The sequence below is a fragment of the Passer domesticus genome, chromosome 5 (genome assembly GCF_036417665.1).
Source record: "Passer domesticus isolate bPasDom1 chromosome 5, bPasDom1.hap1, whole genome shotgun sequence".
In the NCBI taxonomy this organism is placed as follows: Eukaryota; Metazoa; Chordata; class Aves; order Passeriformes; family Passeridae; genus Passer; species Passer domesticus.
The window spans coordinates 44,658,263-44,681,489 of record NC_087478.1 but is presented as its reverse complement, the minus strand read 5'-3'; the positions used below and the strand labels follow the sequence as shown (position 1 = coordinate 44,681,489).

General features: G+C 36.1%; 1 protein-coding gene across 8 annotated transcripts in view; it reads left to right on the top strand.

The window, feature by feature from the left end:
- ANKS1B (ankyrin repeat and sterile alpha motif domain containing 1B) overlaps positions 1–23,227 on the top strand; it is a 407,204-nt gene that overhangs the window by 175,742 nt on the left and 208,235 nt on the right. For all 8 annotated transcript variants that reach the window (XM_064419825.1, XM_064419814.1, XM_064419816.1 and 5 more), the window contains exons 13-14: positions 17,309–17,889; positions 19,755–19,827. In XM_064419825.1, coding sequence (XP_064275895.1) covers positions 17,309–17,889; positions 19,755–19,827 — 654 coding nt within the window. The remainder of the gene's footprint in view (positions 1–17,308; positions 17,890–19,754; positions 19,828–23,227) is intronic.

Sequence of the window (23,227 nt, the reverse complement as noted above, 5' to 3'; positions counted from 1 at the left end):
GACTATTTCTGCAAAACAGACAATGGTGCCATCTTTATACTGCCTCTAGCTTGAGAACTGCTATTGAAATGCAGCATAACTAGGGCTAAATTGCTCAGGGTGGGAGCAAGCTTCATAGCCTATTCAACGCACCCTAATGATACTGCAAGGTTTCTGTAACCACATAGGGTGTTTTTAAAGCTCCCTTGCTGTGTACAAAACACTGTAGCTATTGTCAGTGCAGTGTGGTCACATCTCATGTCTCTTTAAGGAGTCCTTGTTTTTTTCGTTCCTGCTGACCTTTCCTATTACCTCTTTGGCCCCTTGTGATTCAGCCTCAATGTTAAATTCTGATTAGAGAACTTAATGCCAACAAAAGTATTTAAGTTACATTAAAGTGATTTCTGTGGATTTTCTGTAGGTCATTAAAGAAGACAGTTCTGAAGTGTTCATGTTGCAGAGTTTATTTCTATTGTACACTTGCATTAATACTTGGAGCAGACTGGTATTTAACAGACTTTCAATGCATGCTCTCATTTTCTTCAAATAAGTTTTAACTTCTTAATTTTTTTTTATTTTTTTTTTTTGGTAGCTAGAGCATCTTTCAGACCAGAAACAAATTTGCCATTAAACCAAATAATGAATACATTTTCTGTGTTTCATATATACAGTCTATTTATTCTCTTTTGTATCTAGAAGGAGTTGTGTAGAACCTTATGTCCCCATAGTAGAAGGGAAACTACTGCATTAGGTATTTTGGATACCACAATTTATATTTGGAAGGGGCAATTTCTTAATGTAATACTCTCAGTGAACAGCTGGTACACAGTAAATTTTATATAATCACAGCTGTTCTCAATGATTTTTATGACTCAGGCTGAGTTTCATGCTAAGACTAGAAGCTTAAATTATGTTCAATTTGTGTTCCTTCATACTTCAAAAAAATTTACTTCAGAAATATATGAAAAATATCTTGATCTCCTGATTTATGTGATTCTTGACAGTCTGTAAAATCCTAATAAATACTCGAGGTCTTTCAAGAAAATCAATTCCTCTCTAGTGGCTTATATAAAAAGTGAGTTTCTTTCTATATATGTAAAATCTTTATTCTAGTTTTAATTTAGTAGGTTTTGAATGTTCTGCTGTGAAAAAAGTCAACACAAAATGGCTTCATATTGGTGAATGTAGTTGAATCAGCATTATTATTATTATTTAGCTAGTCTGTGTCACATGTGATAAACATTTTCCAAAAAAGCACTATTGCATTCCCACATTCTCAAGAAAAAAGAGTTGTTACCTTGAAAACTACTTTTTAATTAGGAGAGTAGAAATTTGTTATGATGGCAGATTCATTAAAAAAAAAAGAAAAGAAAAAAAATTGCCATGTACTTACTGACAGATCTGCAGTATTCCCACTGAAATTGTGGGAAGGTAATTTATTTTGTAAGAAGATGGAAAGCTTTGGGATGGATTATGAGCAGCAAATGCTTGGAGGCCACTGGCGGTGTGGTGATATGGCCAATGACACTGCCAGCTGTGTCACTGGAGTGGGATGTGAGAGATGATCTACTACATTTAAAAAGTTGTTCTTTGTGTCTCTAGGATCACAGCTGTCAATTAAGTGCTCCTGATGCTGTTGAGAGTGCCCCATTAAAGGCTCTGTGTGCCATTCTTATGTTAATATGATTTAGGGATGAGAGTCACACCTAGCACTCAGTTATGGGTAATGCTTCCAACCCAGTTGTGGTGTTTATACGTGAAATCAAGGAAGAAGTCTGTCTTATTCACACGTTTAATTTAAGAGCATGTGGGAGCCTAATTGTATTAACTGCCTTTGAAGTTGTAGAGGAAGCAGAACAAAAACAATCTTGTGCATAACACTTCCAAACTTTTCTTGTGCTCTATCACCAGCATTGGATCTGCATATTAGCAGTGCTTCCATTTTCTGAAGAACGCAGTTGGTAGGCTACATGATTTCCTAGCTCATCAAATAACCTTTTTGTCAAAAGGCTGAAAGGTATAGTGAAAAGGCTGAAATTCATCCTCAGATTTTGTAATGTTCTTTAGAGTGATAGAACCCAATGACTTCTTTACCTGCTTAAGCTATTTTCCTTTTTTCCCCTCCATCCCAGTCTGTTTCTTAGGTGTAAAATTTCCATGAATATGTTTGTAATCTCATGAGAATTTAGAATGAAACATTACATTTTTAGGTTAGGGCTCTCTTTCTAAAGTTAGCATAAGGAAAAGTACATTCTCTGTGTGTGCATTGGTAGCTTCCAATTTACAATACCTGTGATGACAAATACAAGTCTGTGTAAAAATGGGCATGTGTGTCTGGGATTTTTAATATTTGTTTTGTTTTGTCCAGTACAGGCCAACTCTTCACAACAAAGGCATGGGTTCATTAAACAGGCTAAAAATACTTTCAGTATTCTGTTCCTTCTGTTTGACTGCTTCTGTCTTCTTTTCACTAGTCTGGTTGAACTTTGCCTCCTCTGCCCTTAGTTTTTCAGATTTTATTGGAATTCTTCCAAAATGGTGACTTCTCCTTGTGTTAGTCCAGGATTCAGGTATGATCTTGGTAACTACTTCCAGCTGTGCCAGGAGCTTGGCTTCTAGATTTGAGCTTTGTACTTTTTTGTTGGGTTTGGGATATTGTTTCTTTGTTTTTAAATTGTTCTGGAAAATTACAGTGACAGAAGAAAACACTTGGGAACATCAGACTCTTATCTCTTTTATCTGAGGCCCAGGAATCTACAAATCCTCCTTCGGGAGTCAAAATACGTGCCATATATAAGACTGCACACCAAAGAAATAAGTATATAGGACTGAGAAGGGGTCTGATGACTTTGAAAAAATTCTGCCTTCATGACTGAAGGTTATCTTTGCTTAGCAATAGCCTTGACTTTACAACCTGGTTTACAATGCAGAACAGCATGGCTAAGCTTCCCACATGACAGAACTGAAAGGATTGCTGAGTGGATATGGAATATGCTAAAAAACTCACTGCTGGTGCAGCTAAACATGTGAGGAAGATTTAATTTAATTTAAAAAAGACATCTGTTAAAATTATCAAAAAACCCCATCTAAAATGAATAACTAAAAGATATTTGGTGTTATTTTGTTTCTTTTAATTGACATATACATATGACACAACATATAGATTTTCAAAAGTGCTTTAACTACTGGAAATTTCTCCTTGATTTTGTCATAAGTTTTCCCATGATTGTCATGATTGTGATGTGATACTTAGAAAATTATTATGATTTAGTCTAGAAATTGTCAATGACAAATCTATAGGTTTAATTAAAATAGAAAAACAAAATGTAATACAGAAAATAATATCATTGTTATTTGTGTAAGAAAAGTTGCATTTAAATATGATTGACTTCAGGCAAGATCCTCAGTAAAAATAAAAACTGTCTGCAATTCTCTTTATTTATAAAGAAACAGCAAAATAAGCCGTGTCCACTCAACAAATACTCAAAAACCTCAGCTTGTACCTGGGCAGTAATTTGGAGTTGATGTGGCTGTGATAACATAGGCAAAGAACATAGTGAAGTGAAAGACAGAGAGGTTTAATTTCAGTATTTTGATCAAAGGAGTTCTTGACAGTAGAGACAGATGTAGCAAGAAGACTGAAAGCAGTTGTCGAGTAGTGCAGTTCTGGTGAGAGCTCTCTGGAACTAATACTATATATATATATAACCATACAGAACTATTAATATGTATATCTCTATATCTATAATTAATATTCCCCCTTGACTTCTGCTTCTGTGTTTTCCTACTCTCATTTTCTTGCTTACTCTTCTAGAATTTTTTTAATTTTTCTGGCATTGTAGCTCTTCTTTTAAGTTTTCTCTTTTTTTTATTGGTTTCTTTTTTTCATATCTTCAAGAAGACTTTTTGGATATTTCATATACGAATACAATGTGAAATAGAAATGAAGTGAGTTTGTAGGAGCTTTGCCTTTTTAAAATACCTCAACAAACACTAATTTGTGAAAGAAATATTCCATGATTAAAACTGAAATCTTATTTCCATATTTAGTGTCTCAGTGTCAGATGTATTCAGGGGAGGTGGACTTCATTATTCTACACTCTTATGTGCAGGGCAAATGGAAATGGCCCTTCCTGACCCTACATTCATTATTTGGTGTTACCAACTGCTGTGTTTTCCTAAAAGTCATTGTACCACACCTGAAGAAGACAGGCCAGCACTGCTTTAAGCTCTGGTCCACTTTAATCAGCTGGGAACTTTTTTCTGATGCCTAACTTTACAATTCATAGAACAGTTTGGGTTGGAAGGCACCTTTAAAGGTCATCCAGTTGGACACCTGTGCCATGTGCTGGGATGGCTTCTACTAGACCAGGTGAAAACCCCATCCAGACTGGCCTCAAATGTTTCTAGCAATGAGGCATCCACCACCTCTCTGGGAAACCTGTTCTAGTGTTTCACCACCACCACTGTGAAAAACTGCTTCTTTATAGCTAGTCTGAATATGCCTTCTTTTAGTTGAAAACTATTACTCCCGACCTATTGCTACAGGTTGTACTAAAAATTCTGTCCCCACCTTTCTTCTAATCCCGTTTGATTATTGAAAGGCTACAATAATCTCTTCACTCAGTCTTCTGCAACCTGAACAACCCAACTTTCTCAGCCTGTCTTCATGGGAGAGGTGGTCCACCTCTCTGATCATTTTTGTGGCCCTCCTCTGCACCCACTTCAACATGTCCATGTTTTTCCTGTACTGAGGACTTCAGAGCTGGATCCAGGTAGGGTTTCACCAAAGTGGAGTAGAGAGGAAAAATCCCCTCCTCACCATAGGCCTCTGACAACTTGGTGTGTAGCGGTACTTCCATCCCCACAATGAAGATGAAATATGAAATACTTCCTATGATTCAGTCTCTCTAACTGCCAAAATACCACAAAGCTCGAAATTCTTACTTTCCCACAGGAGTTCTTATAGGATTAGCACTCTGCCACCCTTCACCTGAGGACTGTGAAGTAAAATCATACAAGTGCGATGGTCTTTCTTTATTAATAGTCTTCCTCAACTAATTAACTTCAGAAACTGGCAAACAGAATCACACCTTGGAAATTACTGATTTATTCTGAATCTTTTTCTTTGGTGTGATAAACATTGCTGTGTTGGCTCCAGTAGAAAGTGGCTTACCTGATGTAGAAGAAAAATGCCATTTTTAAGAAGCAGGCAGTTATTTTGATTGAAACTTCTGTACTTCTCTGTGATGATTACTGCATGTCTTGGGATTCCATCAAATGACAAAAACAATTGAAATTCAGATTGATTAGAGAATTTGAAGGCAATTACAAATGACAGACTTTTAGTCTTCATATTGATAATCTGTGCGGTGAATTTAAGTCAAGTTTCACTTTAAATTTACTTTTAAACTTCACTGATGAATGTTCATATCTGTGGAGTTAATTTTGATTTGAAAACACATAGTATATCCTCATATATGTGTGATGGTTTTGGGTTTCTTTCAAAATTTGTCCAAGTTACCCTTGGAAGAAAGGAAACTGCTTTCAAAAATAATAAAAAAAAAAGGATATATGTCTCTTTCCTCTGTGCAGATTTATTCTTTGTTTACCAGTACTGTAGCTGTACTGTAGCTGTCCCAATTACTTTGAATTCTGGCCCACCATGTATTCTCTGAGCAGAGAAGATTTTAATAGCTTAGAGTCTTCTTTTCCATCTAAAGACTTGAAGAAAATTCAGTTATCTGTTTACTGGCCTCTAGAAAGAGGCCAGTAAACATGTCCCATTTGGTAGTTGACTCCCTGTTCATTTAAGAACTGCTGTCATTCTCCTTGGAAATACCTAATGGATGTCATTTTTTCCCACCATCCTCATCAGCCTTCTTTCATTTAGGTTGGTGCAGATAGGAGGAATAATTAAGTAACTTAATGTGAAATGCTAAAAACACTATAAAATTCAAGGCAACCTATTCCAGGTGTGACCATTTTTACTTTTTTTTACTATGTTTCTTTATTATAGGTGCTTCCACAAAAATGCTTTCAGGAAACAAGCATTGTCTAAATACTTGGCACATTTCATCTTTGTCTCTTCACGAGATTTTTGTAAGCTAATTTAAAAAAAAACAAAACATACAACAACATTCGAAAAAGTTCTTTTTGGGAACAATTGTAAGTCAAAAGTCTCATCAAGAGTTTCTGTTTGTTCTATCTGTGGTTGTCAGAATGGCTTCTTTTTTTCCTCCTGTTCTCTCCCTGCCTTCCTTTCTTCTCTGTCTTTCCTATTCTTACAAGAAAAGGTGTGTGCCCACTTTTAATAAGAAAAGTGATTAAAGTGTTTTCATGGTAATTTCCTGTTATTTTAACTATAAAATTTAGAAAAAGAAAGAAATAATCTGCAGATTTTTTTTCTGGTATATCTCTTAGAGTGCTGTCTGAAATGTTGAGCTGCTAGTCATGCTTGTTTGCTTTTAGAAAGAGAGCAAAAGTGACTTGTTTTAAATTTCTCAGGAGGCCATGATCATCTGATTTCCAATTTATTCCAAATGAAGAATATGCTAATTAAAACAATCAAAATATTGTTTCTGCAATTATTTGTTACTTATGATTGACATAATGAATTACTTCTGCACTCTTATTTCTCGTGGGTATGTTTGGTTAGACAACTTGCTATATCTCTTCACCTTGCTTTTTCCAAGGAATTTCCCTGTTGATGGAGAGTCTTCCCACTTACATATCTACAAAACAAGATCTCAGTGATCTGTTTTCTCCTCAGGTGAAATGTAAGCACACTTGCTTAAATAGCAGAAATACATAAATGATAGAAGGATCAGATCTGCCTAGTTTGAGGCCTTAGTTCACAGGTAAATAAAATTATTGATGATACCAAGTGTAAAATAAATAAATTAGAGTAGAATGAAGCAATAATAATATTCTAGGCCTGCCTTGCTTCAGATGTATCTGTTTTAAGGCCCTAATGAACTTTTTACCATGTGTCTTGAAGCATTGTAGATGAGAAGTAAATAACTCATGATCAAAAAAGGTGTTTTCTAAATCTAAAGTATCTAATTACATAGGAAGTTTCATTTACTATTCAAGATGTGCCAAGACTGGATGAGATTATTTGGTAAAAAAGAGTTTTCTACCATCTATTATTGCTGGTATTATGATCAGACTGTTAGCTGAACAGAATCTGGTCTATAAATTATGGGACTAGAATGGTATAATTCCCACAAATATTAGTCTGTTTTCTGATCCCTTAGACTGAGTTTCTGTTTTCCTATTTACAGTTCCTGCACTCTTAAACAAACTTATGTATGTATTTCTACTGGTCTGGAGGATGTTTTTGAAACCTGTACCATCTTAGTGCTTTTAGCTTGATAAATTAGTCCTCTTTATTAGACCTTGCTAATATTTATTAACCTCATGCACATTATTATCCCTAGTTAAGAAAATATTATTCTTAATAGGTGTACCATATTTGAGAAGCAGGGCTATTTGGTGCCTTTGGGGGATATCTGCCTGCTGTGTTTCAGAGAGAACAGCTGACCCTTTCTTTGCAGAAAATACCATCCTTACATGAATGGCAGAATTCTGTGGAAGTAGCTGAGGTGTGACCAGTGCCTCTGTGTCATTGCACTTCTTTCATAGCATGTCCCCTGATATGGCTTCAGCAGAAGAGTTTCTGTGAGAACTTTTAATCCCTCTCAAGCAAAACAAACCAGGTGAATTCAACTAGTCTACCCAAACTGGGGCAGCTGATTAGCCCTATAAGCAGGTTATCCATTCTTACACTCAGCTCTGGCCCTGGAGCTGCTCAGTTTGAAGAGCAGTGGGGTGAGTGGTAATGTACTCTGTTGCTGCAGCTATTCAGTAGGTGAAACTCTGCCCTCTAACTCTTACATGATCCTAACTGAAGCTAAATTATTCAGTTTCCGTGTGTAGCATTTGTGTTGTGTGGCTTTCCAGCTTGTTGTGTAAGAGGGGTTTTAATTACATTAAGCTGCCTCTCAGTCTCTGTGGGAGCTTCTGTCCTGCAACTAGCTGATGATTCATACAGTTTTTCATGATAATATTTTTGTTAATTTGCTTGTATTTGTATAGTAAACTGTCATTTGTGGTGGAGTTTGCAACTGGAGTTTGCAATGAAAGTTTGCAATTGTCTTCCAATGCCATTCACCGCTGTTCCATGTCTGAGCAACTGTAGATTAATGCTTGTTTTCCCTTTAACTGTATCTAAAATTGAGAAGTGCTTTTCTGCATCCTAGTAGCTTAAAAAAAGCTACACATTGACTGCTAACTGTGCTACTCCCCTAGCAGTCTTAGTTAATTTGAAGCAGGTTAATTTCATGTTCCAAATGCACATATGTTTCCAAAATACCATAAATGACACCTGGTGTCAGCCAGCCTTTCATGCTCTGTGGCACTCAGGTGATGTGGCCTCTTAACTTGATGGCTATTTTGGTAGAAGTATCAACAATCATTACTTAAAATAGTAACAAGTTTTCGGTTCCTATTTAAAGTGAGTGTATGTAAGCCATCTGAAATGAAATATATGTACACATGAAATTATTTATTCTACTGTAAAGGATTCTTTGAAATGTATTATCTACATCTACCCCCAGTACTCCTTCTCTGCTAGCATTTGATCTCGAAAAAACAATTCTTGTGCCAAACCAGGTGTCTAGACCAAACTGGATACAGCAAATACTGTTTCTGACCTCTTGCTGCTCCACCAGAAAGACGCAGGTTTCCCAGATGTGTGTCACACCTGTCAGATTTTGCAGTGACTTTGGATACCCTGTAGTGTCCAAAATGGCCATGTGTCTGCATTTAGCCACCTGAATCTCTGCTCCTTGTTTCACATCTTCTTGTAAGCATCCTCTGTGTAATATTACTTTTAAAGGTAGATATAGTTACTTGTGAAAATAAACAACTTTGAGAGATGTTAAATATGCCTAGAAAGTTATTATTCTTAGATAAATTATTTTGCACATTGTTGTGTCGATTTTTTAAGATGATTTATGTTTTGTAAATACTTTTCAAAAGAAATCAAATGGTTATCCTCTCACATCTGCAACCCCCAAATAAATCATTAGGAGAAAGTAAATACAGTTAATTTGGTTTTTATTCTCTCATTTTCCCCAATCAGTATGTATAACTAAAACATGAAGTGATCTACAAGATTGCTAAAAGACTATGATTTTTAATGATTAGTTTCAATACCATCACATGTAAGCAATTATATAAAATTTCAGTGATTGTTCCACATAGAGTTGAAAATCTGAATGCAATTTTCTATGACTGTATATGTACCTACATCTAGAACTGAAATTTCATTCTACAGCCAGAGATATTTTCCAGACATTCTTAATTTTTTTACACTTTTTTGTCCCTATAACCTAACATATTTAGCAAAAACTGGGGTAGGGAGCCTTTATTTGCCATTATTTCTTATGAAAGCACCAATTCCATTCTTCCTGGATTTGAAATATACGTTGAAAAGGAGTTGAACAGATGATCTTGTATGTGGAATGAGGAAAGGGACAAGGTGAAGCATCTTAAAAATATTGCTGTGATGAGAAATATATTCTATATTGAGGTTAGAAAAGAGAAATGTACGGTCAGTGCAAATGGCAGAACGTACACTTCCTTTGCTTTCTGGTCTTGTCTTATGCTGGGGGAAACTGAGTTGTTGCTAGGGCAAATAATTCCTTTTAAACAAAATTCTTGTGCAATGTCTCCTTTTAGAAACATTATTCTAAGAATCATCCACTATTTCTTACAGTTTCTCTTGCCTTGTATATCATAAGTTTTGCTCCCGCTTGGTGGAGGAATTTGTCATTCCTTCTTTGCATGTGATGTGTGAAATACCAGGAGTGGAGCATGTAACAGGGTTTTATACAGTCTTCAGCCAAAGGATACAGTTTCAAGAGCTCATCTGTCACATTGATATTGCTTTGTACTGATTTTAGTTATTAAGAGTCACCAAGTTTTCCTCTTGTATTACTCTGCCCTGCTGTACTATATTGTCAAATTAACATGTACTTTCTGAGCACAGCCACAACCCACTCAACTGCTTTCTGCTGAAAAAAGAGATCCTCACAGAATTTCTCGATGTGATTATATGTGATCTCTCTGCAGAATTACATTTTACATCCATTGCCATTCACCTCTCAGAACTTCTTATGAAACGTTCACTAAAAGTTACAAAGACACGCTGAGAGGATTTCTTTTTTCTTTTGCTGCATTGCAAAGCTGAAGCATTCCAGCAGAATCTTAGCTTGAATGTGAGTGTTGAATTGGTCCAGCATTTCACCTGAGGGATGTTGACCATTATTTTATCAGTCTGATATGTTCATAAAAATGTTAGCATGATATTTATCTGAAGAATCCTTATTTTGATGTGCAGGCATAAGGCAGAATTTTGTACTGTAAAATGTGATGGTTCATGAGAGCCTGTCTGTCTTTAAGATGTCTAGGAACCAAGCCTTATATAGTCACATAGAAAGAAATCCTCATGGAAACGGCATTATGGAGGTGGCAGCTGCAGCTCTTTATTTTTGTCTGTGTTGAATTTTGCAGTAAAAGGTTAACCCTTTATGTGATTGTGAAAGTTACATTTATGTCCTCCTCAAATACAGAATATGCATGTATCAAAAAAAAATAAAAATCTGAAGATGTACAGAAGAGACAAAACAGCTCAATAAGACCTAAAATTAACTCTGTTTGTACCAGATTACACTGCTATTGCTGAAAATTTGGACAAGGGCTATATTTAGGCATTATAATGTGGTTGGAATTAGCAGTAATAACTGCCTAATACCCTTCCTCATCCAAAGCTTTCTTTCTTCGTTAGATGCTGGCAAGCAATGTTCAGAAAACTCCGTGTGGAGCTATCTTTCCCTGAAAATCTTTCTCATCTTTTCATTTCCTGATGGGCCACAGGGAAGCGATGAAGGTAGTGACAATGAGGCAGTAAAACCCCTCAGTGCAGAGTCAAGCACAGACTGCAATGCTGTGAGGTGAATTGGCAGTTTTGAAGCATATGAGAGCAAACTCTCAACCCACAGAGATGCTCACTGTAATTTCTAAGGAAATGGGTTTTGAGAAGCTGGCAGTGTTGGAACCTGGGCACAGGGCCTGGAGGCCATCAACAGCAACCTTGCCAACCACTTTTTTGGTGGTTTCTCCAGATTTAGGATTAACCAGAAGAAGCTATAATCTGGCTGGACACTATTGTTCCTCTTCTGTGTTGTTGCTGGTGACAGGAGAAGCCCACAGTCTTCACCACTTGCTTAGTAATCTTGTTGTTCTATCTACCAGGTTCATTATACCTTGCTGTAACTTTGACTTGAGTGAGAAAACATTGTTCTGCCTCATCTAAGATATCTGCAGCCAAAGTGCTGCCATCAAAGAGCTGTAGCTTGGTCAGAGCCACAATGTGATTTGCTGTGTGAAATAACGCCTTCCTGAATATTGCTGCTTCTGGTTTTAAATACTATGAATTTTCTTGGTCTTACATATTTTCTTGTTGATCATACCCTTTTATATAGCTTTGGCAATACAACTGATATCCTCACTACTGAGAGTGTTCTAGTGTTTGCAAAGCAGTCTTTACTCTGCAAATATGCTTACCCATCCTTCTATAAGAGGGTAGTTTCCAAATATTGCTCAGTTCTGACTGTTGGTTTTAGCAATCAACTGAATGTGGGGAAAAGGGAGTTGAGAATACATTTTTGGGCAGATATTACACATGTGCAAAGTGTGATGCTAAAAACATCTTTCTGGATCAAATGAAAACAGAAGTTGAATAGAATAATCATGTCACAATACAGTTGTTACCATAGCTATAGAACAATTTTCTAGTGGATTTTTATTTTACGTTAGAAATTTTGTGCCATGGCAACAGCAATGCCTGTTAAAGATCTAACTCTGTCATTATAATTTATCTATTACAGCTCTTTTCATTAGTGTTATTAACAACTGTTATTCTCCTGAATGTACTTTAGTTAGGAACATGGAATCTCTTGAGATACAAATGTGAATAAGATGATTTCCAATTTTACATGAATGCAAAATTCACAGCATTCAGTATGCTTCTGATTTTCTTAATGTGCTCTGCAGTCTTGGAGTCAGAATCAGGGAAAAATATCTGAGTTTGATGAAGCATCTGTAAATTATAACTCTCAAATACTGAAAGTGAGAAATGGTATTCCATAGAGTTCTATATATGTACCACGAGCAACTGTGCTGGGGTGCATCACTGTGAGAATAAATAGCTGATTGAATTGCAATCTGCTGCCTAAATACCAGTTTGGTTGTATACAAACTGGTGATAATAGCAATATGTATCTGTGGCTTTGAGATTATGGCACAACTGAATTTATTTGTAGTACCAAATGTAAATGTTTTCCTTGTAACACAGATATGGCAGTATCACAGTGATTTTCAGAAGTAATCCTCTCAGATGGATAAGCTGTACGTGCACTTGTAATAACGCTAAAGTTCTGTAGAAATGACATCTGTTTATGTTTTGGTATTATGATACTATTTACAAGTAAAAAGATAAAGTGGTAAGAAAAGCAGTATCTGGTAAGGAAGCAAGATCTCTTTCTGATGGCTTTTTTTAATTACAAAAGTAAATGTACTTGCAAAAAGAAAAATAAAATTACTTATAAGCTGAATGCTTCTCTCCACTGGGATTGAATCCAAGAGCCGAACTTCTCCTGTTCTCTTGTGTCCCCACCCCCTTTCCTAAAGTTCCTTCTCATAAAGCTTGCTCTAATGTCTGGGAGAAGAAAAAGCTGTCATTATTAAATGGCTGTTCACTGAGTATAGACCTATGTGAAGTAGTTGTTTATATAAATTCTTAGTGCCAGTTAAGTTGGTTGAAATAATAAGAAGAAATAAAAATAAGAATTAATAAATGGTTTAATAGCATGGGGTTTTTTTCAATACACAGCACTATTCAAAACAAGAATTATTTTTATATGTTCAAAACCAGAAAATAATATATAAAATATCACATTTTTGTATTGCTACTAAGCCTCAGGAGAAATATTGATTTCAGTATCATTTTTCTTGAAGTTTATGACAGAAATATGCAGCAATTAAAAAAAAATCTATCTCAGAGATGGGTAATTATTAAAAGCTATCATTTAATTTTTTTTATAGTTCCCTGTTTAGCAAGGGTATAGTAGTGGTGTTATACTGAAGCTTTTCATTCTTTAAGTTCTTGAGATGGAGAACTTGGACATTCCCATTAACAATGAATCTGCTTTTTTAGATAATGGTGCAGTTTGAAGAGCTTATTTTACATCTCACATTTCAGGCCTTAGGTCAACAAATACTGACTTGGAATAAGAAAGAAATGTGTACTCTAGGAAATTATTTTATGATTATCTGTTGTATGGCTTATTTTTTTCCTTCTATGATTTCTTTAGAACATGACAGGAAGTGATAGGCTACTGTACTATTTAGAGCAGTGCTATAGTCCATCTCTGTACTCTCCTTATTTGCTGAACATAAAAGTATTAAATATTAACTGCATTAAGAAACTAAAATAATAATAGTGCAAGTCGGTATTCAAAGAGTGTTAACCTTAACAGTTATCAGTTCAAAAGCCAGAAGATTCTGAATTGTAACTTCTTCATTAAACTGTTGACTCTCTGGAGGATTTCTAGTCCATCCTCTTCTTTTGAGCAGGACTTTCATCATGAGATCAGACATGTCTTTTCCTAACCAGGTCTTGAAACTGTCCAGGGGTGCAGATGGCATCACCTTGTATAACCTGTTTTAGGGCTGCAGTGCAGCATGCAATGTGATGCTTGCTCCTTAACCTTCATCATGACCACATAGATCTTTTTTTTTTTTTTCCTGACAGCCCCAGTCTTTTTTGTTGCCTAGTATAGATGTGGTTTGCATTGCTCAAAATCATAGGGTGAAGGTCTAGCTATACGATTTTTGCTTACTTTGCCACATAATTAACAAAGCTCTTATTAAAAGTCTCTGATAAGTTTCCCTGTCTCTGCCAGGGTGTTTTATACTCTGGTCAAGACAGACCAAAGGTTGCCCAAGTAGCCAAAGATCAAAAGTTATCCAAATAGCCATTAACCATGTTCCTTGGTTTTTGAATGAAAAATTTGACACATTAGGGTCTGATATTTTTGATCTACTGAAATGAAGAGTGACCATGCTTTGAAAATATTCTGTGTTTAAAAATGTTGAATACTCTGAACAAAGAAAATCTTGAGGAATCTCAAATCAGATGCCCAAACATCCTTGCATTTTCAACATTATATCCTCATGCCTAATTTTTCAAATTAGCATAATATCACATTACAGTCTCACCTTAGAAGGATACATGAGTTCATATTTGTGAATGTCTTAGATAATGGACATAATAAAAATTTGAGAGACTGTTAGAACTTGATATTCAAAGAAGAATTTAGGTGCTATGCAATAAATATGCAACAAGACCATTCTTATATAAATCCCTGGAGATATTTAAAAGGTGTGAAGATGTGACACTTAGGGACATGGATTGGTGGTGGTGGTAGACTAGGCAATGCTGGTTTAATAGTTGGACTTGATGATTTTAGAGGCCTTTTTCAAACGGAACAGTTTTATGATATTTTGGAAATGCTGAGGAGCTTTTTCTTCCTTAAGCAAACTTCATTCTCAACATTAAGTGAAATAGGATATTTTTGAAAACAGGTAGTGATCACATAAAATGTAAAATAGAGTGCTTGCTAACACATAAGAAGATTAATGGGTAAACAAGCAACCTTTGTTTTCATTTTTTCTGACTTCCTTAAAGTATTTGTGTGGGTATTTTAAAGATGAAAGTTGTACCTAAAGTAGAATATATATACTTACGTGTGCACAGTACAGGAAGAGTTGCGAAAGATCAAGCTGAAAAAGGCTCATACAATATATTTGGAATCTTTGCTGCCACGTCAACTATCAAAACAACCAGAATTAATGTTTTGATATGCTGTCACTGCAACACTGCTGGAAAGTAGGAGACACACACACTTTCTGGTGGTCAGTACATATATTTACTGACCACAGGGGAACAGGAGTTCTCAGTAAGAACTTACTTTGTTTACAGTAATAAATTGAGCAAAATCAGGGCATGAGATGCACTGTTGCTTGGCACTCTGTACTCTTAAACTGTTTGGGTTTTGCCAGTCTTGGGCAATACTGAACAGACCCATCTAGACAGTGCCCAGGCACAGTGCAAGTTTTAGCTGAGATCAGAGACTGTTCCCAGTATTTATTTGGATGGACCAGCTTTTTCTTGAGAAGGAGAGTTTAACTTAAAGGACACGAGCTTAGTAATTCCTTCAGGTCTTCATAGCTGTTGGCCAGTACTATTTAGCAACATAGATGTAGCAAAGCTAGTAGTGAAATTCTTGCAATCCAGGTTCTGTAAGCTTTTATTTTTCTTGATTTATTCCCTCCTGGTTTACTTTGTCCTGACAAAAACATTTATCTCTTCAATGAGTCAATACACAGCTATGAGATACCTGTCTGGAACATCAAAATAGGATTCAGTTCATGACAGATATATAAATGTAGGTATCTGGACACAAACTGAATGCTGTCTCCTGTAAGTCACTGGCAATGTAGTTAGCCCAGTTAACAGTACAGGGAGTGATAGGTTCCACTCATTTTATTAATCTGATCTCCGACTATGGTGGGAGCTAACATGCTTCTTACCCACGTAGAAAAATGAGATGTCTTAATCTGGAGCTGAATCTCAGCTACTGAGATTTTCAGGTAAAGGAAAAGCACCAAAGCCAGTAATTATTTGCATAATTTATTCCTCATTTTGAATTCACCTTCAAAATTGCAGACAGATATATAAATCAGCAACTCTCAGAAATCAAAGAGAGAATATCCCATGTCCTCCTTTTCCCCTGAATTTTTCCCCCAAACCAAATTTTTCTGGGTTTATTGATCCCTTAAGCTCTGTCATATCCTACATTTAACCTTTCTCCATGACACCTCACATATTTTTGGTTGCAAAATGTCTGAAGTGTATATTCTAGTTGGTTGTTTCTTAAAGAAGAAAAGTGTATTTTCTTGGGTCCTTAGAATGTTATCATATATAGAAAAATATTTAATTTTATATTTTTAAGCTGCTGACTAGTAAAAGAGTTGATGAAGTTTTGAAGTACACACCAAAATCTTTCTTCTGTCATTCATAAAGTCAAGCACTGCTTTCTTTTAGAAAGGATATTTTGAGATTTGATTGGGGGTTTTTTTTGCCAGCAGATATTTTAGTTAATTGGAGAAAAGTGCTCAATATCTTTGTATGTGATGTCATGATGCTATGCTCAATTCCTCGTGGTAGCTACGGCTGTGCTCACAGTCCTCCAGTTAGAGTCCATCTAGGACATATGACTTCTAGAAGGAATGAGATTAATTTATTTATCTTTAATGAAGTAGTTGTAGAGATGTGACCATTAGTAGGGACACAGCTATTCTGACTAGAACATGCTGACTTAATGCCATGTTGATAGAGTGATGTTAACTATAGGAACACTTTAAGTGAGGCAGCTCAGACCTCCTTTTTTTCCCCACTCCTAGGTCTTTCAGCAACAAGCATAAAAAAAAGCCATAAAATTTTAATAATCCACTCTAAATCTTGCCAGGGTAGTGCATTTTTCTGTGGTTGCTTTTTGTGTTTATGTATGTGCTAAGTTACATATTAAGTGTGTTTGAAAAGACTTGATTTTGTGTTATTTTTTCCCAATGGTTACTATTACTATTCTCAAAAGTTCCCGAAAATAAAAACACCACTCAGATCTATTCCTTAGAGATTGTCAGTAAAAAGGCATCAAAGTGTAAATTCACTATTATTATAATGGCTATAAAAAGAAAAATTACTAAGAATACTCGTGACAATAATGGTTCTTCATGTATTTTACCACCTACAAACTACCTACCTAATTCATCATACTAAACTATATAATTTGTGCACATTTCAACTCAATAGCAAATTAAAAGAGACATCATCAAGTTGATGGAATAGCAATGGCCTATTTTATCTTATAAATTTGTTTTTTCATGGAATTTATATATAGATCTGAGCATTGTTGGCTGTTCTTCCACCAGCAGATATTTTAGTCAGGATAAAATAGTAATCTTTAAGATTTTTTTTAAGAGAATAATAAATCAGTTCACGGCACAGCTGTCTTTTGTTTCTTTACACAAGAATGTACCAAGCAGCATTAAAAAGTAATTTTGAGGGGAGTAAGGATTTTTTTGTTTGCAGTATTTTATCACCCTTTTATGTTTACAAGGTACTCTCTCATTTCAGAGCAACGTAGCCAGGGTGAAACATCCACTGAAAGTGAGCTTCCTGAAGGACACCCTGCTGAGCAGTTTGCAGGTTTACTTCATGGATCATCACCTGCGTGTGACCCTCCTGAAAATCCACTGCAGCTGTACAGCAAAGTGAACCTGTGCAGTGGGCCCCTGGAGAAAAGCATTTTGAGCAAGAGCGCAGCGCAGCAGATACAGCTACGGAAAGAGAGCAGCTCTGATCCTCCTGTTAAGAAAAAAAAGCCACCAATTGTAAACAGAACCATATTTCATACTAAGAATAAACCAGCAGAAAATCATACCCTGGTTGGTGCACCAAGGATCAGTGAACAATGGGTAGTTTCCAGTGGGGGATTTGTGGAGCGAGCGTGCACGCTGGGCAGAATACGATCTTTACCAAAGACCTTGCTGGAAAAGCATTTGTGCAAAAATGTTTCAAAATCAGATTCTAATCTTATCACCCATCCACCAAATGATAAAAAAGCAAGAAGCAATTGGAGTGAACCCACGCCAAAGCCACAGTGCTCCAAAGGGAATTCAGAGAGAACACCTTCCTTCACATCAGAGTGGGAAGAAGTAAGTTGGGGTTTTTTTCATTTTTTAAGTACTGTGATCTTGTGAAGACACTGTTATTATTTTCAGTTTCAGAGACAAAATAAAAAGTGAATATTCCACGCTGCAAACCTCAGAGTGAATGTCACAGTGTACTGCCTGGGAGTTCAACAGCTGGCACAAAATGCAAAGCATTTCTGTTCAAATGCTGCCCACTCAATAAAGGCTATTGTTTCCCTAGTGAATGAAGTTAACCAGAAGTAATTCTGCAATTTTCTGTGGCACTGAAATTATTGTCTACTAAAGCCCTCACCGCTGACAATAATAATGTTGGTAAAATCCTTAGTAACTGTGCCTACTGTTTACATATTTGCTAATTATTTCCACCATGGCAGTGCACATCAGCAAGAGCCAGGAGAAGATGGCAGCAATGGAGAGTTGATTGGGCATTCTACAAACCCTCCTTATGTATGGTATCCTCTAACTGGTGTGTAGCCTGTGTACAAAATGCTTGGCACATACCTGGCTGCTGTGTGAAGTGAGAATACTCCTATAGCAACAATGAATTCAGGACTACAAAGAGAAATTTCCACACTGAATTTGTAGTGCACATGCTTGCTCATATGAGAGACTTTATTTTAGGTTTAGAATTCAATTGAAATTAATTTTTAGACACCTTATGTTTAATTCTTTTTCCTATGCTGAATTTCAACAATGTAAATGGTTCTTCCTAGACACAGAAGTACCCATCTCATTGAGGTAAATTAAGAGTGGGAAATGTTTGGATTTTACTGCTCCTACAGAGAAGTGAGCATTCCTCTTTGAAACTACTACAGTGGGGAAATTCATCTATCTCCAGGGTGCTATTGTGTTCAGAAAGAACCCCGAGTTTGATTATGTTGTTGGTTATTTTTCTAGGAAAATGTTTCAAGCTAACCTGTGTGTCTGATTTGATAGGGCAATTTAAGGCACTTTTGTAAAGAAAATACTCTCTTAGTGAAGTTCTACTAAGGATATCAGGTTTTGATCTTTACAATTTGGATATGTTATTATAAAATCCTGATTAGAATCAGGTTGAGGTTTGCCTTTCTACATGGTTATCAAGGTTTGGTCTTTAAAAAAGTGCCATATAGATATGTATATATCTATGTATAAAGTGTGAATGCTCAATCTGCAGATTGTGTCATAATTTCCAGACTTTCTCCTGTCTCCAGTGACTAATACATACTTTTCCTACTAGTCCTAATATTAAGCTTAGTAAGCTTTGCTGTCTTCTTAGTCCATAGCAACCTTTTGATTCACTTTTTGGTTCGTCCTGTTCTTACAGAAAATAAAATAGATACAGTAGTTTTGACCTAGTAAGTTCAATGTGCTTTAGAAACATGTTGTTTCACAGAGAATGGTGTTCTGTGGTATGTGGGGACACAACTAAGTTTCATACCTATTTAGTGCCCTAGGGGCAGATGGAAAGAAAAGGGGCTAGGAAATTCTCTGGAAATATTAATTGAACAATTGATCTAATTGTGTGTATTTTAAATACTTTGGAATATACAAGATAATTTTTTTATTCATTAATATCACTGCTTAAATAAACCGCTAGTGGTTATACCTAGATGACCAGAGTCATCAGTATATAAGGAACTCTACCATGGAAAAAGAAATACTAATCCTAAGCCTTAGATTTTGCTAACATACAAAATTGCAAATCAAATTGCAGTCTCCAAATCAAAGTGGAGAAATTAATTGTCTACCTTGGATTTATGATTTTTTACAGTTTTTATTGGTTTTTCCTAATGAGAGTAATAATGCCATAAATCTATGCATGAAAAACTAAAATAAAATACTGAAGATGGGATCCCTCAATTGTTTCACTGTTCTCTCTTTTGTAGATTGATAAAATCATGAGTTCAATAGATGCTGGAATTAATACTGGATTGGGGGAGATGAAAGATCACTCTACAAGTAAGGAAAAACATGCAACTATTGTTTAATTTTGGCATAATTGTCCATAAGGAAACTGTGGATAAGACATTGCTAAGTAACCCACTGTGTTGAAATCTTTTGTAGATATTTGAATAACCATGAACAGAATCAATGTTGTTTACTCTTAGAGATGCATTAGGCACAGTGTCCTGGAGCTGTTGCTTTAAATAGCATATTGGAGTCATTAATGTTGTTTTAAAATCTTACCAGAGAAAATACTCCATTAATGTCTTTGCATTGAAATCTTTCTTCTAGGGGAGTATTTTACAATCTTTTTCAGATGAGGTTTTGTTTGGAATGATGGAACTCTGAGTATATATAATGCATTAACTGCTGACACTTTTTAAAGTATTGTATTATATAATGCTGCTCAAATAAATATTTGGCACAGGGCTGAAAATGTTGCTGACAGACAATGACGGGAAAATTTCAAAACCTCTGCTACTAAAAACACTAAGTCATGCTTAGCCTGTTGGTCTGTCAGCATAAACCTGTGCAACTGTGCTGATAAGAATTTTTAAAGCATTTTATTATGTCTTCTCCCCAGCTCATGGAGGGAAAACTGACTTGCATGTCCAAAAAATTTAGTCCTGAGGCAAAGCTGTGTTACTCAGCTGTACTGGTACATCCCTGCTAAAAATTGCATTTGGTTTATATATAGGGCAGGATGTTATGTACCTTATCGCTTAAAATTTGGAAAAGGATATATTTGAACAACTGTCCATTTCACGGAGCATTACATATATACAGAATGTCTTATCAATGAAATATAATTGACACAGCTATTTTAACAGCAGCTTGCAGTGAAAAGGGGATCTAGGATAAAGAGAAAATAACTTATTTGAATGCAAATATAATTGCAGATAAAACAAGCAGACTCAGCTTATTTTTTTTTCTAAAAAGAGTAAGGGGCTATATCATGAGAAATGCTAGGTATGTTGTTCTGGGAGTCTGTTCTTTCTGCAACTTGCAACGTTGGAAAACAGAACTGTTCACAGACAAACTCCATGTTAGGAGATAGTGAATAATTTCTGAAGATATTATGAATAATTCAGTATTTTCTGTGTCTTATATTTTATCGTGGTAGCTGTACTGGGTCTGCTAGAGATGGAGTTATCTTTCCCACAGCAGCCTTCACAGTTCTTTGCATGGGTAACTAGAGAGGTGTTCACCTGTCAAACACCCTGGTGCTTGCTCAGCACCAAGGCTGCCTCTCCAACATTCCCCCATCACCAGTGGGGAGAGGGTGGGCAGGACCTTGGGAGGGGACATACCCAGGACAGCTGGCTCAAGCTGCAAAGGAATTTTCCATACCATACAGGGCTGTACTGCAAACAAAGCTAAGAAAAAGGAGAGGGAAGCTGGATATCACCAGCTAATAGGAAGTAGAGAATAAATATTTTGTTTTCCTTTGGTTTCACACAGACCTTTTCTTTTGCTGTATTGAACTGGCTTTATCTTGACCCAAGGTTGTTTTTTTTTTTTTTTCTGTTTTATTGTCTTCCATGCCCTGTCCTGCTCAGGGCAGTGATGGAGTGGCTTGTTGGGCACCTGGCATCCAGCCAGGGTCAGCTTCCCACAGCAGCACACAGGCACCAAAGGCAAAATCAGGTGTAGGATGTGGGGGTCCCAGTTGTTGGTTTCTCTGGGTCTGGATTGAAGGCACTTGAAATGGTAGTTCATGTTCAGACTCAAGTGTTTATTATTTCTCATCAGTAAAACAGTCTCACTGCTGTGAGTTCGGCAGCTTTTCATTAGAAGGCACAAAATGGCCAACAATCTCTTGTTACAAGGTCTTTTAAGACTAAACTATCCAATTAAGAAAGGCACTAGATTATTTTCCCTTTTAACCCAATAACTGATTCCAAAGAGCCCACAATGCAGACTTTTCTGTCCAATTACAAAATGCCACCCAAACCCATGGAGAAGAAGGAAGAAGAAGCATGAAGAGACCCAGGATGACACCCTGTGCCCTCCATCTTGCTTCTGTCCACAGCATACTAAAAATCCCAGAACCTAAATTTCTCACCAAGTGATACACCTACACTACTCTCTATAATCTATTTCACACTTTTGTGGATTCTAGTCTATCTTGAAGACTAGCGGACTTTCTCCATGAATGAAGGTCAAAGTCAGTGCCCCCCTAGGGGTTAGGGCAGCCCAGAGCAGACCGAGAAATATTCCTGGTGCCCTGGGCTCCCACAGTAGGGTAAGAAGCTGCAGAGCAAGTAAAAGCCATGAAATGGAGACAATAGCAACAGTTTGAAAAATCCCATATTTTAGAGATGTGTAAATACTATTCTATCTGTTCCCATGACTGACCACTACTTTTCCTTTTCTACTTTTAAGAGAATACCCCACAACTCTTGTCATCAGCCATTTTGCATTTCTACTGCATACCTTATTTTTCTTGACATAGAAATATGGAATTTGGTGTTTCAACCCTTGCAGATGGCAGAGGATCTATTCTTTTCTTTGCTTCTTTTCTCAGAGTGGACATTCAGTCCTTACTTACTGTCTATTCAGTGTGCAGCTTTCCCAACATGAACTTTTTTTTTCTTTCCTGTCAACTCTTTAATGTTTTTTAGCTTAATTTTGCTTGAAATTAAGACATCTAGCTATGATCAATCAAAATAGAGCTATCTTTCCTTAAATTGTATCAGTTTTGCTTTACATACAGTTTGCAATGAAGACATGTCTTTCTACTGTAGACCTGAATATATGCAGCTTCACATGCATGTCTTCCACTTTTCATTCCTTTTGGCCATTTCCAGATTCAGTCAAACACAATTTAGGCAGCAAAGCAAAGGGAACTATTATGGAATCAAATGCATTACATGCATCAAACATGTTATATTTCAAGTACATTATTTTTTATTATCTAAGTAATGACAAAGTAATAGGTTACCTAGGAAGAAATAAGGATTTCTTACTTCTTACTGCTAGCAGGCTTCTCCTTAAACATAGCATAACCAAAGGTAAAGATCTGGCCTATGCTTAGGGATGAAAATTAAGTAGTATGGAATCATATATTATAATTTTGAAATCCTTCATCAGTTTATGTATAAATAAGGAGAGGTTTTAGTTTTTACTTTAATATATGTGGAAAAAGCTTATCCAGTGAAGCTTAAAAATAATATTTTTACTCTTCAGAGTGTGTAAGTCAAAGAAACTTCTACTGTTGAACTGTAAGCATTTAGATTACTGAACACTGTATTCAGACAACTTTACTCATCTAATAACTTTTTAGCAAGTAGAAAAATTCCTGGTAATACCAAAGAGTAAATGTAACTTCCAATGTGTCCTTCATTTTAGTGTTTGCTTAGTCCTGTACTTCATATTATACTTCAGTGTTTTCATGAACTTCCAATAAAAGCAA